Source organism: Cyanistes caeruleus, chromosome 12 (assembly GCF_971803275.1).
Source record: "Cyanistes caeruleus chromosome 12, bCyaCae1.hap1.1, whole genome shotgun sequence".
NCBI classification, from domain to species: Eukaryota; Metazoa; Chordata; class Aves; order Passeriformes; family Paridae; genus Cyanistes; species Cyanistes caeruleus.
In genome coordinates, this window is record NC_141712.1 from 2,409,293 (window position 1) to 2,430,125 (window position 20,833).

General features: G+C 52.0%; 1 protein-coding gene across 1 annotated transcript in view; it reads right to left on the bottom strand.

Annotated features, from left to right (window-relative positions):
• LOC147650799 (axonemal central pair apparatus protein HYDIN-like) overlaps positions 1–20,833 on the bottom strand; it is a 56,834-nt gene that overhangs the window by 15,539 nt on the left and 20,462 nt on the right. The window contains exons 16-39 of the mRNA XM_086847723.1: positions 20,633–20,768; positions 20,020–20,184; positions 18,970–19,122; positions 16,900–17,138; positions 15,491–15,749; positions 14,722–14,865; positions 13,260–13,400; positions 12,465–12,781; positions 10,726–10,891; positions 10,118–10,216; positions 9,203–9,412; positions 8,250–8,378; positions 7,324–7,501; positions 6,647–6,804; positions 6,194–6,315; positions 5,109–5,245; positions 4,350–4,471; positions 4,071–4,262; positions 3,524–3,676; positions 2,217–2,456; positions 1,474–1,617; positions 867–1,054; positions 510–692; positions 153–272 (exon numbers count right to left, since the gene is read on the bottom strand). Coding sequence (XP_086703849.1) covers positions 153–272; positions 510–692; positions 867–1,054; positions 1,474–1,617; positions 2,217–2,456; positions 3,524–3,676; positions 4,071–4,262; positions 4,350–4,471; positions 5,109–5,245; positions 6,194–6,315; positions 6,647–6,804; positions 7,324–7,501; positions 8,250–8,378; positions 9,203–9,412; positions 10,118–10,216; positions 10,726–10,891; positions 12,465–12,781; positions 13,260–13,400; positions 14,722–14,865; positions 15,491–15,749; positions 16,900–17,138; positions 18,970–19,122; positions 20,020–20,184; positions 20,633–20,768 — 4,095 coding nt within the window. The remainder of the gene's footprint in view (positions 1–152; positions 273–509; positions 693–866; positions 1,055–1,473; positions 1,618–2,216; positions 2,457–3,523; positions 3,677–4,070; positions 4,263–4,349; positions 4,472–5,108; positions 5,246–6,193; positions 6,316–6,646; positions 6,805–7,323; positions 7,502–8,249; positions 8,379–9,202; positions 9,413–10,117; positions 10,217–10,725; positions 10,892–12,464; positions 12,782–13,259; positions 13,401–14,721; positions 14,866–15,490; positions 15,750–16,899; positions 17,139–18,969; positions 19,123–20,019; positions 20,185–20,632; positions 20,769–20,833) is intronic.

The window sequence follows — 20,833 nt, forward strand, 5'->3', positions numbered from 1 at the left end:
CTCATTTGCCTCTTGTATGCTCAGGTTCACACATCTGTGCTCCTTCAAACCCAGGTGTGTGCCAGGACTCTGCCAGGGACTGCCCTGGATTGTGTCCATGTCCCCAAGCGTGTCCAGGAAAGAAAGTACAACACCCAGCAGGGAGCACATACCACTCTCTTGATTTCCCACACAGCAGCGGTCCAAAGTGGAATTGCTTGGTGCTCTCAACATATTCCTTGAAGATGATTTCACCTTCCTTCATGGTCCTCCTCCACTGTGGAAACACCAGCCTGGGCAGAGAAAGCAGGGAAGGAGGAGCTATGAGATGCTGCAGGTAGGAAATGCAGTCAGAAAGCCATAACCCATCCTGGTGGCTCAGGGACCATCTGCCTTCCCAGCTCCCAGCACAGAAAGAGATGCTGGGTGACGTCAGGCAGCACCATGTGCCCAGGCCAGAATGCCCAAGGAGCAGCCTGGCTGTGAGCTCGGGGGCAGCAGTGTGGGAGGCTGCCAGGGGCCAGCCTTACCGTGGGTTCTGGCTGATGCTGGGGTACAGGCCGGTGCCACTGCAGGGCAGCTCGTACTGCCGCTTTGTCCCCACCAGCTCAAACCTCAGCGTCTGCTCAAACTCCCCTGGCTTTTTGGTGGAGAAGTGGACCTTCAGTTCCACCTCACCGAGGGCAGGCACTATCCAGCGGTACCGTTTCAGCCTGGCAATTAAAGAGGAGGCTTCAGACATGGCTGAGGAGCAAATGAAACAAGGAGGGTGCACTGGCCATCCCATGGAGGCCCTGGCACAGGGTCCCTGTGCAGCTGGGGACGATGGACCTTGTTTGGCAAGAGGACCAAGAAGCAGAGGCATCACCTCCTCCTGTGCAGCTCACCTGAGGAATTCTGTGGGGACTGAGGCACTTTCCAGTGTACATTTGGACCTTGTGCTGGAGGATTCCCAGGGACTTTCTGTTCTCTGTGTAGATATTTGGCTCCCCTTTGGAGACTTGTCTCTGCTGGCTGCTTTACCCTTCTTTGGCTGGCCCTCAGCAGAACTGCCCATCTCATCTGGGGTCTTGGCCTAAAGGGAGAGAGAAAAGGGAGAGAGGGGTGAGCCCTGAGACATTCCCATCCTGGAAAGAAAAATGGGCCTTCGTTCACCGATGGAAGAGAGAATAAATAAGTGCACCTGCCCAGGAACTTGGTCTTCCTTACTGGGGTTTGTTTTGTCTAGGACACCCCTTCTAATTCAGGATCCTCTCCTCAAAGGAAGTTGGTGGTTTTAAGTGATTTTTCCCCTCTTACAGAACTGCTCTGTCTCCAGCAAAGCTGTCTCTTTTGCCCCATCCCTGACAGAAAGGAGACCTGCAGACGTGGGGCCCCATCACATCTTCACTACCTCTCCACAATGATCCTTTTCCATCCACCTGTCCCTCATGCCCCCATCTAGCCTGGTCCCTGCCCTGGCACCTTCAGTGCCAGCACCACTGCAGTACCCACCAGATTGTCTTCAGGTGTAACAATGGTGAAGGGCTTCACATGCTCTGCAGAGCCCAGCCGCTCCTCTGGGCAGTCAACTCTGGAGAGGACAGCAGCAGGGGGAAGGGGAGGCCCTTGGGGATGCAGTCCCAGATGCCTCAGCATCTAAAAGACGAGAGAAAATCCTGTTTATACATCTGTCACCTTCATCCTCACAACTCCTTCTTTGAAGGCACTGAGCTTTTGGCAATGGGCTTTTTGATTTCCATCAAGTACAAGTATTTTGTTATGCCCAGTGGGGTGAGCAGGCTCCAGAGCAGAGGCAAGAGCTACAAGCAGGACTGGGAGAGAAACCCCTCCCAAGTGACTCATCTGAAGAAAACAATGACCATGAGCTGCTCACTGCCTGCAGCCACACTAGCCACACTAGCCAGGACTGCACTCTGCCAGCAAAGCCCTGAGAACCAGTGGAGTTTTCTGCCAGAGCACATGCCCAGCCCAAGTCATGCCCAGCCTGCCAGCAGGGAAGAGAAACCATATGCAAGATTCCTTTTCTCACCTTTCATCCCACAGATGCAATAAACCCATTTTCTGTCTCCTCCCTTCCTCCCAACAACACAAACTCTTTAAATCCTCCCACAGCACATCAGCAGAGCTGGCTTTGCCCTGGGCATTGCCTCCATCTCCCTGACACAAGCCTGGGAAGATTGGAGTGCTGTGAAGCTTGGGCAGCATGTACACGGGGACCAGACCTGCCTTCTCACCTTCTCCTCCTCCAGGTACTGCTCATCAAAATCCAGGGAGTAAAACTCGATGGGGAATTTGCATGGGTTCTTCACCACCACTGTGGCCTCCACCCCATCGCTGTCCACCAGCCCCCATCCCATCTTTAGTGCTGGGGGACTGAACTCCAACCGTGGCTCCAGACCTTGCCCCGAGAGGTGCAGACTTAAGTGATTGCTGCTCCCATGAATGTTAAGTTTCAGTTCATACTTGTAAGACCTCTGAAAAGAGAAAAGTGCAGAAAACTTATCCATGAAGCCCCAGGACCCCAAATACAGCGCTTGCCCCAAGGCCAGGGTGTTATCAGTCCCTCCAAGGTGAACAGAAACCAGATATTCACTTCTGCGAGGGACTACAGCGCCTGTGTCTGGGTGTGAGTAACTGGGATGAGTCCTGGTGTGCACTGTCACTGGGTATTGGGTACCAGATGGATGGACAGTGGACTGCCAGGCGTTTTCACCCAGGCATGCAGGAGTGCAGTGCTCAAGAGAAGGGCCCTTGGGGTTACAGTGTCCACACCCAGTCCTGGCACTGCTGCATCAGGCAAACGCCAGCTCCAGGAGAGAGGCAAATGAGCTCTGGCTGGCCAGAAATAAGGGTCACCTTCTCTGCTTGGTGATCGGCTCTGATCAAAGCCAGACACAAGATGTTTACATCTCTTGAGCAATTAAAAGGTCCCTGGGACTGTCTGTGGGCACAGAAGCACTTGTGTCCATACTGCTACACACTGTCAGTTTCCAAGACCCAGCGGCCCCAGGCAAAGTACTTTTGGGAATGCTGCATCCTTTTCAGTTGAATCCCCAGCTGTGTGGGAATGTGCAGGCAGGCCAGAGCCCCAGGGACTGACTGCTGGCAGCACACCACGACAGGTGACTGTCCTGCCATGCTCAGGAAGGTGTCTGGTGGCTGTTTTGCCAGTCAGTTGTGCAGCAGGATGGGCCTAGAGCGGCCATTCCAGGATTATCCTCTGCGAGTGTGCAGCTGCTCTGCACCGAGTGTCGCAGCTGCAAACATGGCCAGGCAAGGGGGAGGCTGAGGGGAGCTGGGCACATCCCTCCCCTGTGCCGAGAGGCAGCCACAGAGCCCTGATGCTCTCTGTGCAAGCTCCCTGTGGGCATTTCAGAGCACATCTCCCGGGAGTGCTCTGTGGGCTGAACTGAGCCACGCTGAGCACGGCGCTTGCAGAAAGCCCCCTGTGAAGGCAGAGCTCGTCCCACACTCTCTGCACCAGGCCCTCATTTCCAGATAGCCCTGACAGGCCTCCTGGGCTGACAGCTGCCAATCTCACCTCCTCCTTGGGTGCAAACTGGATTTGCAAGTTCTGCCACGCTCCTGCATCAAGGGTTCCTTCGGAGGGCGTCACTTCAAAGGGACAGCGCCTTTCCTCCAGCGCCTGCTGCTTCTGACCTTGGGCTGGTGTCATGTATCTGAGTTGATTGCTCTGGACACAGAAACCAATGGGGTGAGGTCTCCTCAGCCTGTGAGGACAGAGCCTCAGTTCCTGTAGTGCTCTGAGACACTGATACAGCGCTGACAGCACCCACAGCCAAACCAAGTGTGGCCCCAAAGCCTAGAGCTGGAGGGAAAACCTGTAGACAGGGCAGGCCGAGGGAACTGCTGTCCTCAGAGGAGGAGGAATGGCTGAAGATGGCACAAAAGCAAAGCAGCAGCTAATGGAACAGGTCTAGGAAAACCAGCCTTGATCTAGACCCTCAGAAACTTCTTCAAACACACCACAGACCCAAGTGCTCGGGCAGCCACAGGAGCAGAAAGGGCAGGAGACACAAAGAAAACCCAGCCAGGAAGTTGTGTGTTCAGTGCTGCCTGTGCTTTACCTTCGTAACAGGCTTGATGGCAGTGATGAACCATTTGCAGGGCACTTGGAACCCGTTGTAGAGCTGGACTGTCTCAACCTGGCACTGCCCAACGAGGATACTGGGGAACTGCAGTGTGCTCTGGGAGAGGTCGAGCGACAGTTCCAAGACAGTGGCACGGAGGCGGATGTGAGACGTGGGGCCTTTTGTTACCTGTAGAAGGACAGAGAATTCAGCAGAGGGTGCAGGTGACATCTGCTGCTGTGCCCAGCCTGCTGCCTGCCCCAAGAGCTGTGGTACCTGTATGGGCAGCAGCACATCCACGTCACCCTGTGGTTGCTGGGCACTTTCAAAGCACACATCAAACCTCAGGGTGTGCATGTGGGGCAGACTCTTCATCTGGCCCAGGTCCACGCTGAAACCTTGAACAGATGAAAACAAAGCAGCTGAGATACACAGGAAACACAAGCAATGTGTCAGAAGCACGTTAAGGCCTTACAGCTGTCCTGGTGAGAGGTCTGGGAAAAACCCCAGGCTGTGCTGTGACCTGGACAAAAACTCAGAGTGCACCTGAACGCCCCTCGACACAGCGAGCCACTGTGTGATGCAAGTGCAGCCTTGCCTCAAGGCCTCTTCTGGAAGCCTCTTTTGATCCACCAGAGGATCTCACAGGCTGTTTCCTCAAGAAAGGCTGAATACAAGTGCTGTGACAGTGTGAACTCCAAACAAAGCACTTCCAAAACACAGCAGACACCACTGGTTCACAAAACAAGGCCACAGAGTGCCCAAAGAAACTTGATGCTCGTGGGAGCCAAGGGCAGAAGATGCTGAGAGGTGACCAGGGTGATGAGCCCATCTGGCCCCACACTGGAGTGTCAGGGCACTTGTAGGCAGGCCAGGTCCCTGGGCATGGCTGGACAGGAGGATTCTGCCTCTGAAGCTCCCAGCAGGGGCAGGGAGAAGAAAAAGCTGAAAAACCTCCCCAAGTTCAGTGGCTTCAGCTAATCTGGGTGAGACACCTCCTCCATGCCCACAGGAAGTGTCTCCAGCACTGCTTACCTGTGTCCTGCAGGACAGATGCATCGACCCAGAAGGACACTGGGATCTGCCCAGGGTTGGTGATCTCCAGAGTGCGTCTCTCAGTGAAACCCTTCAGGACAGTGCCCATGTCCAGGACATACTCGGGCAGCTCAACTCTGCAAGGAGGAGTAAGGACAGTCCTTAAACCACAGCCTGCCTACATGTCCAGGTGGATGGAGGATACAAATCAAGTGGCTATTTCTTTATTCACTGCTGCAAAAACTCAGCTCAAGCCCGTGAAACCCATGGCCTGACCACCTGGCAATGACTTTGGGAAGTCAGGAGGAGTGCAGGTCCTAGGTTTTATCAGCTACTAATGGTACCTGGAAATAAAATTAGTTTAAAATGGAAACTGTCCACAGCTCCTCTGCCATGAAAAGCCAGTAGAGGTGAGTCCACTGGGCCTCCACTGGACTAAATGAAACCACTTAGGCTGGTGTACAGCCTGAGCCTGAAATTGCTTTGGGGCCTAGCAATAAGATTTGCCTGCACAGGAAATCTTCACTGCTCTGCAGCCAGATCACCTGATCTGTTCTGCAGAGCATCTTCCTGAATTGAAGCCTCCCTTGCTTGTGCTGCATCATGATGGTGCAAAGGGACAGACCAAGTTAATTAGATAAGCCCTGCCACCCCACCAGGATTCAAGCCATCTGATTTTGGGCTTTCAAGGGTTTGCTGACATGTGCAGTTCCCTCCTCCTTTTGTTTAGTGTGCTCTGTTAGTTGGAACCAAGACATCAGCTGGGAATTGTCTCTTTCAGAGCTAGTCAGCAGGGACAGAATTGAAGCTGTCTGGAAGGGCTTGAAGGTCTGCAGTGGGTCCCCTCAGCTCTAGGGACAGAACCCCACAGCTGTGGGGAGCTGAGTCCAAAGCTCAGCGTGGTGCTGGGGAAGGGAGGGCACTCAGCTGCTCACACGCAGCGTGTCACAGCCACCGGGACAAGAGCCTCGCTGCAGTCCAGGCTATTCCCAGCTCTGCAGAAACAAGGAGCTCTCAGGAGAAGGGGACATTGCTGGCTGTTCCCCACGGGGCACCTGGAGATGGGGATGGGAGTCCCTACTCACTTGACAAGGCTCTGGCACAGCTTTTTGTCAGGGAACTCGGTCTTTGGGGGATGGCACGTGAGCTTCTTCTGCAGCTCCAGAGCAGCCTTCTCGATCATCTTTATCTGCAGCCGAGTGTTTGCCTGAGGAAACGGAAGACAGACAGTGTCTGGTTAGCAAAGGTCTTTCCCGAGGTTTGCACCTGAGAAAGGATCCCACCCTGCTCTTGTTGAGAGGGGTGTGGGGTTCTCCTGTCTGGCTGCTCGGTGTCTGACAAGCTGGTGCAAGCCAACCCCCAGAGAGACCATGGCCAGAGTGGCAGCCCTAGGGGCAATGCTGAGGTGACACATGGTTCTAAGTGGGCAGGGAGGTCCCAGTTGCCATCAGGGCACCGGGAAACTGCTGTGGGCTGCAAGGGGCTCAGGCGACATGGAGACAGTGGCATGTGCCAAACGGGGCTGCAGCTGTTCTTACTACAATGTCAGAGCCTCCAGGCATGCAGGGCTGCAGCTTCCCAGTCTTCACATCTGGACTTTTTAAGGGCTGAGCTGCTGGGATCTGAATTTTCAGGGTCTCACTGTATTGCTGCCTGTGTTCTGCAAGCCGTAGTGGCTTTCCACATTTCTCATTTCCTGAAGGAAGAAAACATCCACCAAGAGAAGTGTGAGCAAAGTGCCAATCCCACTTAAATTGGGAAGTCCCTAGCTCCCAAACACTGCTTTCTTCCAGAAAGAAATCCCTCAAGCCATCTATGGAAAGCGGATGCTGCTGCTCCTCTCGGAATGCTCACGTTCGCTCCTACCCATCTTCCTCCCCACAGAGGAACATCTCATCCCCTGCAATGTCACGCAAATCCAACCCTGCCAGAAGCCCTGCCAGCCTCTCTTACAGCTTTCCCAAGCCTTTCAGGCCAGCCATCATCCTTCAGGACCCTGCCAGATGTGCTGGCAAGCTCTGCAGGATGGTTCCTGGGACAAAGGCCACATGGGATCCTCTGCTCAAGACTCACAAAGCAGTCAGATGGCTTGAGTGGCTCTGGGAGTCCTGCAGCCCTCCAGGCTTGGTGCAGGTGGGCATGAGCTGCCCTGTGGGCATTTGGTAGGGAACAAAACCAGAGGGGCCCTTCCTGGGGGCACACAGGCAGTGCCCACCTTTGATGTTCCAGGGCAGGTTGACACTGATCATAGGAAAGGACGCTTCTCCTTTCAGGCAGATCTTTTCTGGCTCCAGGTCACCCACTTTAAGCTGGTATGTCCTGCTAAAGGCTCCTGGTACTCCTGGCATGTAAGAGAATCTCAACACTTGCTTCCTGCCACATGCAATGGAGCCCTGCAGGAATGGCAGAGGAGGAAGGGAATACATCAGAGTGTTTGATGGGGGATGGCTCAGGGGACAGACAGGCTGACAAGACAGGTTCTCTATCTAGAAGAAACCATCAGACCACATCACCTTTGTGATAAATACATTATAGTGTTGCCTTGCACAGTTGTTAGAGTAAATACTGTGTGTTTTATAATGTTGGCTTTTGTCAAAGAATTTTTGCTAAAGTTTAGAATTTTTTTAAGGCAAATGTTTTGTGGTGATACCAGTGTTGGGGAAGAGTTGCTGTAATATTAACATTTAACCAATGAAGTTAATGGGAACCTGTTGAATGTGTCAAAAAGTACCAAATGACCAGGACTAGGGCAACTGTACATGCTCCAAAAAGGTAGGATGGAGGAAGAACTATGTTAAAATATTTGAATATGTGTAACCATTTGTGAATTTGTATTAGGCTGTTGCAGTACCCAGGGTCTATAATGGATGTGGTTGTGTTGACTGGTGTGCCTCTGGCTATGGCTAAGCACACGAGCCAAGCACCCACCACTGTTCCTTTTGCTTTATTGACTTTCAATAGCACTGGTTTGACTTTCTCTGCCCCCAGAAGAAATTGCTTACAGCCCTCTCTATCTCGTGGCTGAGTTTGGGGTTTTCCCCTCGGACCTTTTTCCCCCTTTTCCCCCTCCCCCTCTTTTGTCCCTTTAACACTCTCCTGGGCCACCTGACAGGGCTGGGGTCAGTCACTCGTGCTACTTACAGTGGTGGGCTTGACCAGAAACACACCAGGCAGGTCTTGGTCTGCAGTGCTGGGTTCTAGCACCCAGTTGAATTTAATCTTGCTGGTGTTTGCCAGGATGACCGTGCTGTGATGAACTTCGTTAAACATCTGCAGAGAAGGCAGAGAGCGGGAAGTTACAGAGCCAGGCCTGCTGCTGGGAATCTCCTTCCTCTCTCCTGGCCTTGAAAGCAGACACCTGATGGGAGCAGGGACCAGAGAGGAGATGGGGGCACTTGGGAACCCGGGGAACCCCCAGGCACAGGGCACCTGCACAGGACCAGGGAGCTCTGGCAGCACCCAGAGGTGTGGCAACAACCATGGGAGGGCCAGTAATAAATGAACACATTTCATTGTGGGGACACAGGCCCTCTGAGGGGTCACCAGCAGCCAGGAGAAACAGAGACAGCACGGAGGCACTCCAAAAGAAAAGGCACCTGCATGCAAGTATTGGCAAGCAGCATACAGGCAACAAGGGAGTCACACAGAGCAACACCGACAGGGCCAGCAGCTGGAAATAGCTGTGGGCTTTCAACTGAAAAAGAGTGAAGTGGGGATCATTCTGGGACAGTGTCTCCAGCTATAGTGACTGGAAGCCCAAGATCTTCCCCTGATTATTGCATGGATTAAGAAGAGCGTTCGACAAGAGCATCTCCTTGGAGGTCAGGCTTTTGGAGTGGATCAGCAGAGGGACGTCCAGAGCATCCCCCTGCGGTGCCTCAGGAGGCAGTGTTAAGTCCCCTGAACAAGAGGCATTCCCAGCATTTTGGAGAGGGTTGGAGACGGCCATTTTACAGCTTGGATGCCAGATGTGTCCCACAAAGGTTGTACTTCCAAGCCCCAGAGACAACAAAGGGGCTGGGAAGGGAGCCCTGGAGCGAGGTGGGCAGGAAGGCAGCGAGGCGAGGAGCTGTGCCCGGGAACCCGTGGGGTACCTGGGAGCCGCAGTTGATCTCCCGGGCGCTCAGGGAGAAGCTGACACGTGAGGCCTCCCCCGTCAGCTTCACCTCGTAGGTGGGGCCTCCCTCCACATGGCACAGCGCTGTGACTTGGGCCATGGTGTTGAGGTGGCCAGTGAAGGTGAAGAAGACCTCCTGTCTCTCTCCCGGCTGCAGCACACCCGACAGCGGCAGGATCCTGAAAACCTGCACGGAGAACAGGAGAGACTGAGGTGCTGAGCATGGAAATGGATGCACAAGAGCACCTTGGAGCAAAGTGCAGCTGTAGCCAGAGGGATCTATTCCTCAGACAACACAGCCAGAATCATCCTGATCTCATCCTGTATCCATGCCACTGACCAGTGGAGGCACCATGAGGAAAATCTTCTCCCATACTCACGGATCAGTGCAGTAATACACTACATTGAAGTGAACTGGGATGTCTCCTGGCAGTAGAAATTCTCTCTGACACACAACTTGCCTTTAAAAAGCATTTATGACTGCTTTTAGAAAAGCGGGACACGCAGAGTGAGAGCTCTTGGAGCTCAGGGAAGGACCCCAGCCCAGCTCATCTGACTCCTGAGGCTTTTCCCCTCTCTCTCTCTCTCTGATTTATCTGCTGCTTTTTCAAGGTGCTACAGCAAAAGCTCCTGCAAAACTTTCCTACGGACCACCTGATGATGTCCAGGGGGAGCAATGCCCTCCACAGGTGCTGCACAGCGTCCTTGGGCCTCCCTACAGCATGTCCTGCGTGGCCTCTCCAATAACCAGTTGCTTCAGCAGCACTTTGTGATGGGTCTGGAGGGATGCCAGGCCCCTCTGTGGGCAATGCTGAGGGCCACCAGTGGGGCTGGCAGCTACAGCCCTGCTTGCCACACTGAAAACGTGGAAGTGAGACAGATTCCCTCTTACCTTCTCCACTTTGAGGGGAATCCATGGTACATCCACGGAGTGACTGAATCCTGCCAGCCCCACTGGGATGTAATGCCTTCCACGAATATATGTTGGCAGCTGAAAAACAAGCCATTTTCTATGCTGAGAGGAAGAGAGAGACACTTGGCAAAGTCTCATTTTAGAAGACAGCTTCAGGGCCACCACTGCAATACCAGCTCTCAGGTGAAAGCAGACACCTGGAAACAGGTGGTCTGGCAGGGTTGGGAAGAGGGTACATGGAGATCAGGACTCATCACAGCTTGCTCTGGGAAGGAAGCTGGAGGTCTTAGCATCATGATGCAGATGAAAGCCTCATCTTACATTGTGAAGAGAACAAGGCCAAAAAATCCCACACTCAACACAGATCTGTGTTGAGCTTAGATCTGTAGGATCTGAGCAGGCTTCTCCAAGGAAAACTCTCCTGCTCCTCCCTCCCACACAGCCCATGTCCATCCACAGGCCCCGCTGCCCAGCCCACTCTCAAGGCACAAACCAGCAGGGCAGCAAAAAGGGAGGTCAGCATGAGCATGACTTGGTGGTGGCAAGCTGGGGAGACAACACAGCACTGGGTGTACAAGAAAATCTACCTCTGCTCTTGAAGATTGGCCAAGATCCTGTGGTTCTTGCAGGTCTGTGTCTGGCTCCTCAACATTTTTAATACTGCAGTGGCTCCATTGAGATGCTGAGCAATTCAAACAGGTACTCTTCAGCTTTGGTGGTGAGGGTCTGAATTTAGGTGGGCAAAGTTCATACCTGGAAAAGAACATAACTGTGAGCAGGGACCTGCAGTGGGAGGGAGGGACACCTGCATGAGGAGCTCCTGGTCAGGATGCAGCCCCTGGCTGGGTGCTGGTGCACTGAACTCAGGAATGGTTTGATCCAGCCCTTCCCAATCCAGGCTGGAGCAGGTCTGTTCTAAACCAGCCCAGGGATGACACTGAGGTAGCAGTGGTGCAGGCAGCTGCAACTGCTTGCATTGAGGAACTACAGAGGACAGGGATTAACACCTTGTGAGGATGCAAAAAGCACAGTGGGACAGGAGAAGACAGGGAAGGAGGAGAGCAAAAAGTGAGATTTGAGACACCAAGGGCACACCCAGGCAGTGATGAGCCAGCACAGCCCTGCCAATGCCCAATGCCAGAAACTCTGCAGCTCTCCCAGGTATTTATCAGGAATGTTTCCCTGACAGTGCAGGCAGGGGTGGTTGGCATTTCCCAACACTCCCAGCTGGCTCAGGTCACATTCCCCACTTTAGATTGAAGCAGGTGCTCAGGGTAACTCTGCTTGTGTTTCTAATGCCACGTGAGGACACAGTTGGGCTGTGCCTGCCTGTCACCCTGCTGAGCTGCAAGAGCTCCCCTACAGTCAAACACGGCCTGAATGCTCCATTCCCAGACAGGCATTCAGTGCCAATAATGACCTGCTCCCCAAAGAATAACTGTCTTTAGCTTTGTGGCTTCTTATCTAAGGCTGGGTTTCATTTCTGGATGAGAGGATCTCTCATCATAACCCCCAAGAGATCCCGTATCATCTATTCCACTGCCTTTAGTTTGAATCAATGGTTTGAGGCAACTTCCCAGGACCATGGTGCCCAGACAATGGCATTTTTCACTCTAAAATAGAAACTCTCTGGGAGGCAGGGACAGGAGATGGTGTGATGAACAAATCCTGCTGTCCAGCACTACAGAACCCATAAGGGACGTGTTGCAGTGGGGAAAAGTCAGAATGAGTAACAAGTGTCACCAAAAAAGGGAGTGAAGAATCCAAGGTGTCCACCAAGAGTTGAGCCTTGGGAAAGAAATCACCCTGGCACTAAAGGAGTTGTCTCAGAAAAGAAGGAAAGGTAACGAGATGTTCTGCATCAGCCCAGGTGCTGAGTAGCTCTTTCTCTGCTGTTGGGACTTTCTGGGCATCCTCCAGCACAAGGCAAGGGAGGAAGGCAAGGAGCAGAGAGCAGCTCCTGCACAGAGGACCCATCCCAAAGCAGAGGGGCCAAAAGGGCACCCCCAAAAGGGCCTCCAGCAGCACTGTGGGAGCTGGGATTAGGAGCCCTTCATCAAGGTGGACATCGCCTCAGGCCACAGAGCTCTGAGAAAGCAGCTTTGGCCCCAGCTTTCCTTCCCAAGGGAAACCACTGTGGGGGCTACACAGCACCAAATTGGTGGAAAACCTATTCCCTGAGCGTGCAGCCTGAGCACAGCTGGTCAGTGTTATTTGCACAAGGAGAAGTCAGAGCAGTCTGTCAGATCCTAGACAAACAGCTCTGTTCTTTGCAAAGCACAAACAGGACAGCAGGAAGAAGAGGAGAGGGCAAAGGTGCACATACCTGAACTTGTGCACCTGGCTGTCTGCCTGCAATGCCCAGTGGTACTCCACAGGAAGGGGGCTGCAGTTGCTCATCCTCAGAGAGCGCACTGCTTCCGTGCCAGCCACGATGCAGCCAAACTCCAGGCTGCTGGGCTGGATTCGGAGATTTGGGAAGTGGACTTCTCCCCAAAGCTCGATATACTCCACATAAGGATGGTCCCTAACCATGTCTATCTTCAGAATCTTCTGTTCTTTCCAGCTGTGAAGCTCCAGTTTGTAAGCTGGGTCAAATGCGATGTAGACATGGCAGGTCTCCTCTACACCCACTGTCACAGGCTGCAAGGAGATGGACAGTAATTAATGACATGCCAAGGTCTGACAGCATGAAACAGTAAATGCTCCAAGTGTGGCCCCAGCATGGGCTTCTCAGTTTATCATTCACTTCTTTATAGCAAGGGTGTGACTGCAGGCACCACAGTCCAGTCCAGGATTCCCTCAGGCTCACGTTTCTGTGCTCAGCAGCAATACAAGGGGATGGCTGCTGGAGAGCTGGGATGCTTTCCAGGAGACACCTTTACTGCATGGCTTGCCCAGACCAAATTGCCTGCTCCCTCCTCCTTGTGCCTTAAAGCCAGGATGGAACTTCTCAATTCAGGTAATCTTTTGATTCCTTCAGCAGCTCTGCTGATGCAGCTCAGGCCAGCCCACTGCTGATGCTACACAATAAACTTGTTGACTCAAGGACCTCCCAAGAGAAAGGCACCAGCACATCCCTCCTCTTCCAGCCCCACTGAAGGAGTCCAGGGCTGCTCACCTGGCCATCTGGGAGGGGCTGCTGGTCCTCATCACACACCAGGAACGGCTGCTCCACGTCCAGCACGAGGTCGAGCGGCAGGGAGCAGGTGTTTGTTAAAGCCAAAGGCTGGTACTGCAGAGTTAGGACATCACTGGGTTTCTATGGAAACAAGGAAAAACAGCCTCAAGTAGCCAGAGACCTCCTCCTGCTTCTGTTGCATCTCACATTTTTCAGCCCCAGAAGTGCACACATGCTATTGATCCTTTCTATTTGTTTCTACTTTCCCAGGAGATGTTTCTTTATAGCAGATGCTTGTCATGTTTAGAAACCACAGCATCCCCTGGGGACAGGGCACCACTCCCATGTACAGATGAGGGAATAGGAGAGGAGGTGGCTGCTTGAACAAGACCTAAAGCAGAAAGTGAATCCAGACCATTTGTGTCCAGTTTTGTCTCTCTATTGGGCAGAACAGCACTGGATGATCTTCACTCACATGCTGTCATTTCTTACAACCTTATTGGCTCTAGCAGCCTCAAAAAAGCAGTTAGTCTGCAACAAGTGTCCTGCAGCCCCTGCTACAGGGACAAGGTGTGTGTGGTCTCTAAGCTGTGATCAGCCTAGGCTCTTCCTTCCTGTCTGTGCATTGTGCTGGGCTTCCTGCATGCTTTAGAGAAACCAGAGAGTTTGGGAAACTGCTTCTGGATGTACTGATATCAAACAGGTGCTGTGCCATAGTATGCAATCAATCAGTTGGTGTGTGTGGCATTGAGCAGAACCCAGGCAGAATCAGGGAGAGCTGAAAGGCTTCTAATTACATCTGAACTGCCTGTTCCAGGGATTCTGTACTTCAGTGGAAGCCTGGGAGCCAAAGGAGAGGCCTGACACTACAGAAACCAAATCATGAAACATATTCTCTTTTTCAGACAACTTGCAGGAGAGGGAAAGATGATGCTGGAGCTGGGATCCAGAGACTAAAGGGCACCTGCTCTGCCTCAGTGTTATCATCACTGCAGGATGTCTGGGGGTCTTTTGAAGCAGATGAAGCCTAGGGAAATGCACAGAGCTATACCTTATAGCTATACCCTAAAGCATCCATGCCAACAGCAGAGAAGGCAAAGAGACACAGGAGATGATGGGTTTTTCCTCGTTAGCCTGAGGAATTCACAGAAATTTCCATTCTTCCCCCCAGCTTGCCTACAGCTTCAGTGTACAGACATCAACGTGCCTTGAAGGATCCTTAAAATCCTCCCTTTACAGTGTGCAGAGAAACTGGCATTTCTCTGCAAGTGGCCATGATCCCCACAGCAGTGCAGCTGTAACTGCAGTTTTACTTTGGGGCAGTTAAATACCAGTCTCATCTCTAAAAGCATCTTCACTCACTTGACCAAGTGCCTCAGGCAGAGCAAAGAGGGGCTTTAACACAAGGACACACCCCCCTCAGCCATGCTGCTAAATGCCAGGATGCAATCCAGAGACTTACCTTCTCCACCCGGAAAGAGAGTTTTCTGGCTGATACTTCTATAGAGGGATCTATGAACTTGCAGCTAATGATGGTTTCTATGATCTTCTTTGTCACCACGCTTGTGCCAACGACAGCTTCACACCTCATGTAATCCCTCACCTCCTGCATGCAAGAGTCACTTGTCACCAGTGGAGGGTGGCAGGGCACCAGCAAATGCCCTGCACTGGCTCAGCACCCAGCACAGCCCCTATTCCTGCCACACAGTTACAGTGGGCACTGCCTCCTTTTCTTGCCGTGATGCAGCTGATTTATTCTGCACTCAGCTGTCTGTAACACTGCACCCCAATGCCCACAAAAGGCACTTGTGAGAACTCCCCTCCCTTCACATGGCTTTTGTTTTATCTGTGCTTACCCCAGATAAACCACTTGGCACTTGTTGAATTCCCTTTCTTTTTGTGCTCCTAGTCTAAGTGTAACTTATTTGTCTGCCCTTCTTTGCTGACTCAGCGTGCAACACCGTTTGCCCCAAAAGAGCATTATTTCCTTCCAGCCCTGCTTTGGGATCAGCACTGGGTTTTGGTAGCTGTGGAATCCCAATAAAGCCTTGGCTGCTCTGATGGTGGCCAGCAAGGAAAGCAACTGGTGCTGCCACAGAAACGTGCGGCCTTAAAGCAGTTTCTTGAAGGCCCTTGCTCATTTCCCCAGGCAAATGTCAAGGCACTGTGGAACAAGGCCAGGGGAGGGGATGTGAGGGCTCCCCAGGCTCAGCCCTTGGTGGGGACCTCACCTGTGGCATGTGGGAGAAGCCTCGCAGCACCATGGCCACAGACTGGCCTGGCTGCAGGTGCCAGGAGCCTGGCTCCAGCCTGAACACGGCGCTCGTACGACTGCGGCTCTCGAAATCATCTTCGGCCTTGGGGCTGCTGAGGGCTGAGACGCTCTGGCCCTTCCTCTTGGCTGGCCTGTAGCATTCCACGCTCCAGAAGAGCCGATGGAAATGGTGGCCCCTGTTTGTTACTTGGAACTGGTGAGTACTGGGAAGGTGGCTACAAGAGAAGCCAGGATGGAAAATGGTGTGGGAGCAGCTGTTTCCCTGCTCATCAGATTGCTCCTGATGAGCAATCTGAGGTGTTCATAACTTGGGGACTGTCTTCATTTCCAGCTCTTAATGTGGGCCAGAAACTGTCTGACAAGCTGCCCTTCTGGTGTCATTATTGCAAAGAGAAATCTGCTTTTAATGCTAATGTAGCATTTTCAAGGTGAGACTAACAGGACCTGATGTTTTCCTCCAAAATGTTTGTTCTGGGCTGATTCGTACTGTTACTGTATTTTGCATTGCTCTGTGCCCCACACTGTCCGTGAATCTTTGAGATGCTGCCCTTGAGGACCTTGTGTGTGGGGTATGATTGCAGGCATTTCTAAAAGCCAGCTCAGAGGCAGCTTCTGCACGATCCCAGCAAGCTGGTAAAAATCGTCTGCCTGCTCCAGGAGAGGAAACCAGGGCAGCAGGGCCCCTCTCCTTGGTAGCAGCTTTGGTTTTGCACTGAGAGCCATTTGTAGAACTTCATTTTGCAGTTAGAAACTGTTTTGAAGTGAACTTTGCAAACTCTGCTGGCAGCAAAAAAGCCATCGAGGCCCTGGGCACAGCAGGGCAGCAGCAGGGCCCAGGAACAGCAGGAGGAAGCGGCAGTGGCACTGCGGTCCCCACACAAAGCAGCAGTTTCCATTTGGCCCTGGAACTGCTCTGGGGGCTCCTGCCTTCCTGGGGGGGTTGGTGCCCTCCTGTCTCTCTGTTCCCAGGCCCTGCTTGCCTGGGAAGTGCCATTTCAGAAGGGAAGGCTGTGAGGCCATCTGCCCTTGGTCCCTCAGCCCCACGGAGGGACCGCCTCACCCGGGCGCCCTTTTGGGAACCTTTTGTTCTGGGGCAGCTGTGACACCACTGCTTGATCAAGTGAGGACATAAATGTATTACAACTAAAGACAATTCAGTGGCCATTTAGCAACTGGTTTCCCTTCCAGTGGCTTTTGAGGGTATCTAACAACTCTCAACTGGCCACCACACGTTTCTGAAGGAATCTCTGCCTTCAGGGAAGGACTCAGGGATTGGAACACTGAAGAAGATCTTGCCTGAAGGACTACAGCAAAACTGCTCCTTGTTGAGCCAGGAGGAGAGGTGGGAGTGGGGAGATCTCCTACCTGAATTGGTATCCCAAGTTGAGCTCTGGGGCCAGTGGTTTGTCTGTGACAATTGTGGTGCCAGTGCCCATAGCCCTCAGTAAGAAGCTGAAGCAAAAGCTGTTCTCGATGAAGAGCTGGATGGAGTCAGCAAAATGCCCAGTGTCATCCAGGATGGCTGTGACAGTCACAGGAACCTCACCCCTAGCGGGGATCACTCCTTCTTGGGTTTCAAGAACAAAGCACTGGGGTTTATCAGCCTGTAAGACAAGCAGAAGATGCATTTAGGATGGAAACCATGCACCGTGATCTCTTGTGGGATATAAGAAAAGGACAGACTAAAGAGGGGAGGATAAAAATCATAAAGGCTTCATTTCCCTAAATTTGAGCTGCAGTCTCAGGCAACAGCAGAGCTCATACAACCTGTATTTTCCTCTCCTTTAACAGACTCACCTAATGACCCCAGCTCTGCCCAACCCAAGGGATGTTTATCCTCAGGAGAGTGTTCCTTCCCCACTCTTGCTCTGGAGTGTGTGCCAAGGAAAGCTGCTTTCTCTCTCTCCTGCCTTCTCACAAAGGCTCAAGGCCAGAGGAAGCCAGGACTGCTCAAATCCCACTCCAGAAACCACACAGCTGGAGGACACTGCTGAGATCCTGAAGAATATCACTGCAATACCAGTTGCAACCCCAACACCAAACTATTCTTGCTCAAGGGGCCATCAGTGCTTCTCAAGATCCCCTGAAGGACTGAAGCCCTCACTTCCCACTGACCATCAGCTGTAGAGAGGTGCCCCAGTGCCCTCTGCTTTGGAAAAGCCACCTCAAAATGGTTACAGCAGAGCAGAAAAGCAAGAAGCAGAAAGGAAACTGGATGATGTGTGCTCTGTGCACATGGCCCACTCTTCCCAAGAACTCTTGTCATCTGCTTTCTCATGGACTCCATGGATTGGGCAAGAGAGCTGGAAGCTGCTCAGAGCAGGGAGGAGAGGTCTGGCACCAGCACAGCTGTACAGACACAGCTCTGCAGGCCCAGCCCTGCTAGGAGCATGTGAAACCCATCATTTCCATGCCAGGCCCACCCAGCCAAGATGCACTGCTCCCTGCAAAGGCTGAAAGCAGAATTTCATTGTGGAGTTAGAGAAAGCTGTCCTGGAAAAAACCCTCACTTGAAGGTGGCATTTATCCCCCAAAGAGCTGGAAAAGCAGCAAGTTCAACTTCACAGCCCTCCTCCTTGGCCCACGAGGCTGTGGCTGGACTCTCCCACATGGCCTGATGCTTTAGCCACAAACACAAACAAGGCCATAGGATCAGGTTTGAAGCAGCTCCACAAGTTCAACACATCCAGCATGAAGAAAAACAAACCTCAAGCCCCTCCCAGATCTCCCCCTCCAGCAGACAACCCAGCCAGCCCCAGCCCCAGCCTACAAGCCCTTCCTGGCTGTGCCAGCCCTGCTCTCCCTGCCAGGGGAGCAGCCCCAGCTCCTTCTGCCCTGTGCAACCTCCACATATGAAAACAGCCTTTCTCTGCAGCTGCTCCCCAAAGATGCTCTTCAACAGCACAAAGATCACAGGCTGGGGGGGTGCACAACCCCCACACATCTTCGTGTGCACAGCCCAACTGGCTTGAGCCACAGGAGCTGTGACAATTGCAGTCTGAGGACAGAGCTCACACCCTGCTCTCCACTACAAACAGCACTTGGGCACAAAGCAAATGCAGCTGGGACAGGGAAACCATAGGGAAATCCAGGCTCTCTGGGGAGCAAAGGAACACAGGTTTCTCTGATCTCAGAGCTCCAAAAATGTCACACGCACATCTGAAGACCTTCCAGAAAGTGAAGGGAGGACCTGTCACCACAATCCAGACTTGTTTCTGCTCCAACATCTCTGCACCTGATTTCACCGAGGGCCCCAGCTAAAACCACTCCAGAGCCAGGTTCCTCTTGCCTCGCTCCGATGGAATATTGGAGTATCCTGCCACCTCTCACACCAGATGGGCCAGATGGAAATCTTGCATATCAAAACCAGTCATAAAAAGTCCTGGCTGCTACTGACCAGTCAATTCCCTGGAAAACAGCCCCACAGGTACTTACAATCTTGATCCTGAAGTCTACAGGGACGAGACCTGTGTTGAAGAGGGTAAGAGTTTGTGAGCTCGGCTGTAGCACTGGGATCATGCCAAAGTCTATCTTCTTTGGAGTTCCATAGATTTCTGCCAGCTCTCCAGAGCTCAGGAATTCTGCTCTCTGTTCCAGGAAGAAGCAGGAAAGAAAGATTTTTATAAAAGCCAAAACAAACCACAACAGGGAAACCTAAAAAAGCTTAAACAGCTCAACTCTACTCAAGTTATTTATTATTTATTATTTATTATTTATTATTTATTATTTAACCACTCTCCAGCTGAAATGCTGGGCTTTTGGGAAAAAAAAAATAAAGTTACATATTCACCTCCAAATTCAAAAGGATCAAGGTAAGAGAAACTTTCAAAATACAAATGATTGGCCCAAGGTAAAAGCTTTGCAAGAAATGTCTAGTTAAGACCAGGCTGACAGGTAAACAATTGGTTATTCTGGTGGGGAGAAACCCTCCTGCTTAAGGTAAGCAGCCTGATAGTTGAAAGCAACTGTTGTGTCAAACTTCAGGCTCCCTGGCACAGCCTGCACTGCCTGTCCTTCCTGCTGACTGATTTACATGCAGTGTCACAATGGCCCAGGGTCAGATACTTGGTGCCATCCAGGGAATTTGCCATCATCACTTCCATGTGTTTTAATGTAAGTTTAAATCCTTGCAACTACTCTTCAAATGCCAGCTTTCCTTTCTTTTCCACAAAGCTCAACCTTCCCAGAAGTCTTCTGACATCCTCTTTTGTGCTTAAAGAGATGACATTTGAAAACAGGTATTTCCAAAGTTACTAGCATTTTAAAGATTAATTTAACTAAAATTATCCTCAATTCCAGCTTAGGAACTACATTCAGAGTCAGACACTGAGATTACCACCTATAAGGCATAAGCTCTTTATGGCACCAGTCCCTTCTGTCCTTCTCCACAGCAGCCTGTGCCTGTTTTTCCCAGAAGAATCCCTGCACACTCTGCACCCTGCCAGGAGGAGCTGCACAAAGGCACACATCTCCCCTTGCACTCACCAGTGGGTTTCTTTCATCCCCAAACACGCCGATCAGAACATTGGTGCGATGATCGCCCAATGTTTGCACTTGGATTGTAACCGGAATCTCTGCAGTGCTGCGAGGCTGGACAATGCCACAGGGTTTGGGGCTGGAGTACAACACAGGAGAGTCCTCCTTGCGTTTCTAGAAGGGACACAATCAAATGCAGCTTCAGAGGGACCTCCAAATTCAGCTTGAAACTCCTTAACATCCACCGCCACAGCAACTCACACACGTTTTTCAAAATCCCCAGGACAAAGGTAAAAGGCCCAAAGAAGATGCAAGAATTGCAGGCTTAGCATTCTCAGGGGGTCCTGCAAGGAGGCTGCCAGCACAGCTGTTGGTGTCTGTGGCTGCAGCAGCTTTTCACAACCCTCTAAGATCTCCCACCAGAGAACACCCTGAAGACTAGAACATAAACTGTTTCCTCAGGAGGTTAAACTGCCTCCTAAAGTTTACATTCAGGTAGGATCCTGCTCTCAGCAGATTTTTAAGGCTGAACAGAAAACAGCAAGGTCTTATCCAAACCCTTTTTTCCCCTAATAATCTCCTCAGCAATATTTGAGAGGAGGAGGTGGATGCAATGGCAAACCTGGGGAATGAGCCCGTAGCAGCCAGGAAGGTGAGTTTTATTGGTGATGATGAACTTCTTCTCGTATGGCTCCTTCAGGTGGCACTTATTGCAGTGCATGATTTGGGGGTACACTTGCAGCTCAGGAACCAGACATCTGGGCAAAGAGATGACCCCAAGGGAATCAGAGATACTGAGAGAACAGAGAACATTTACCCCCAA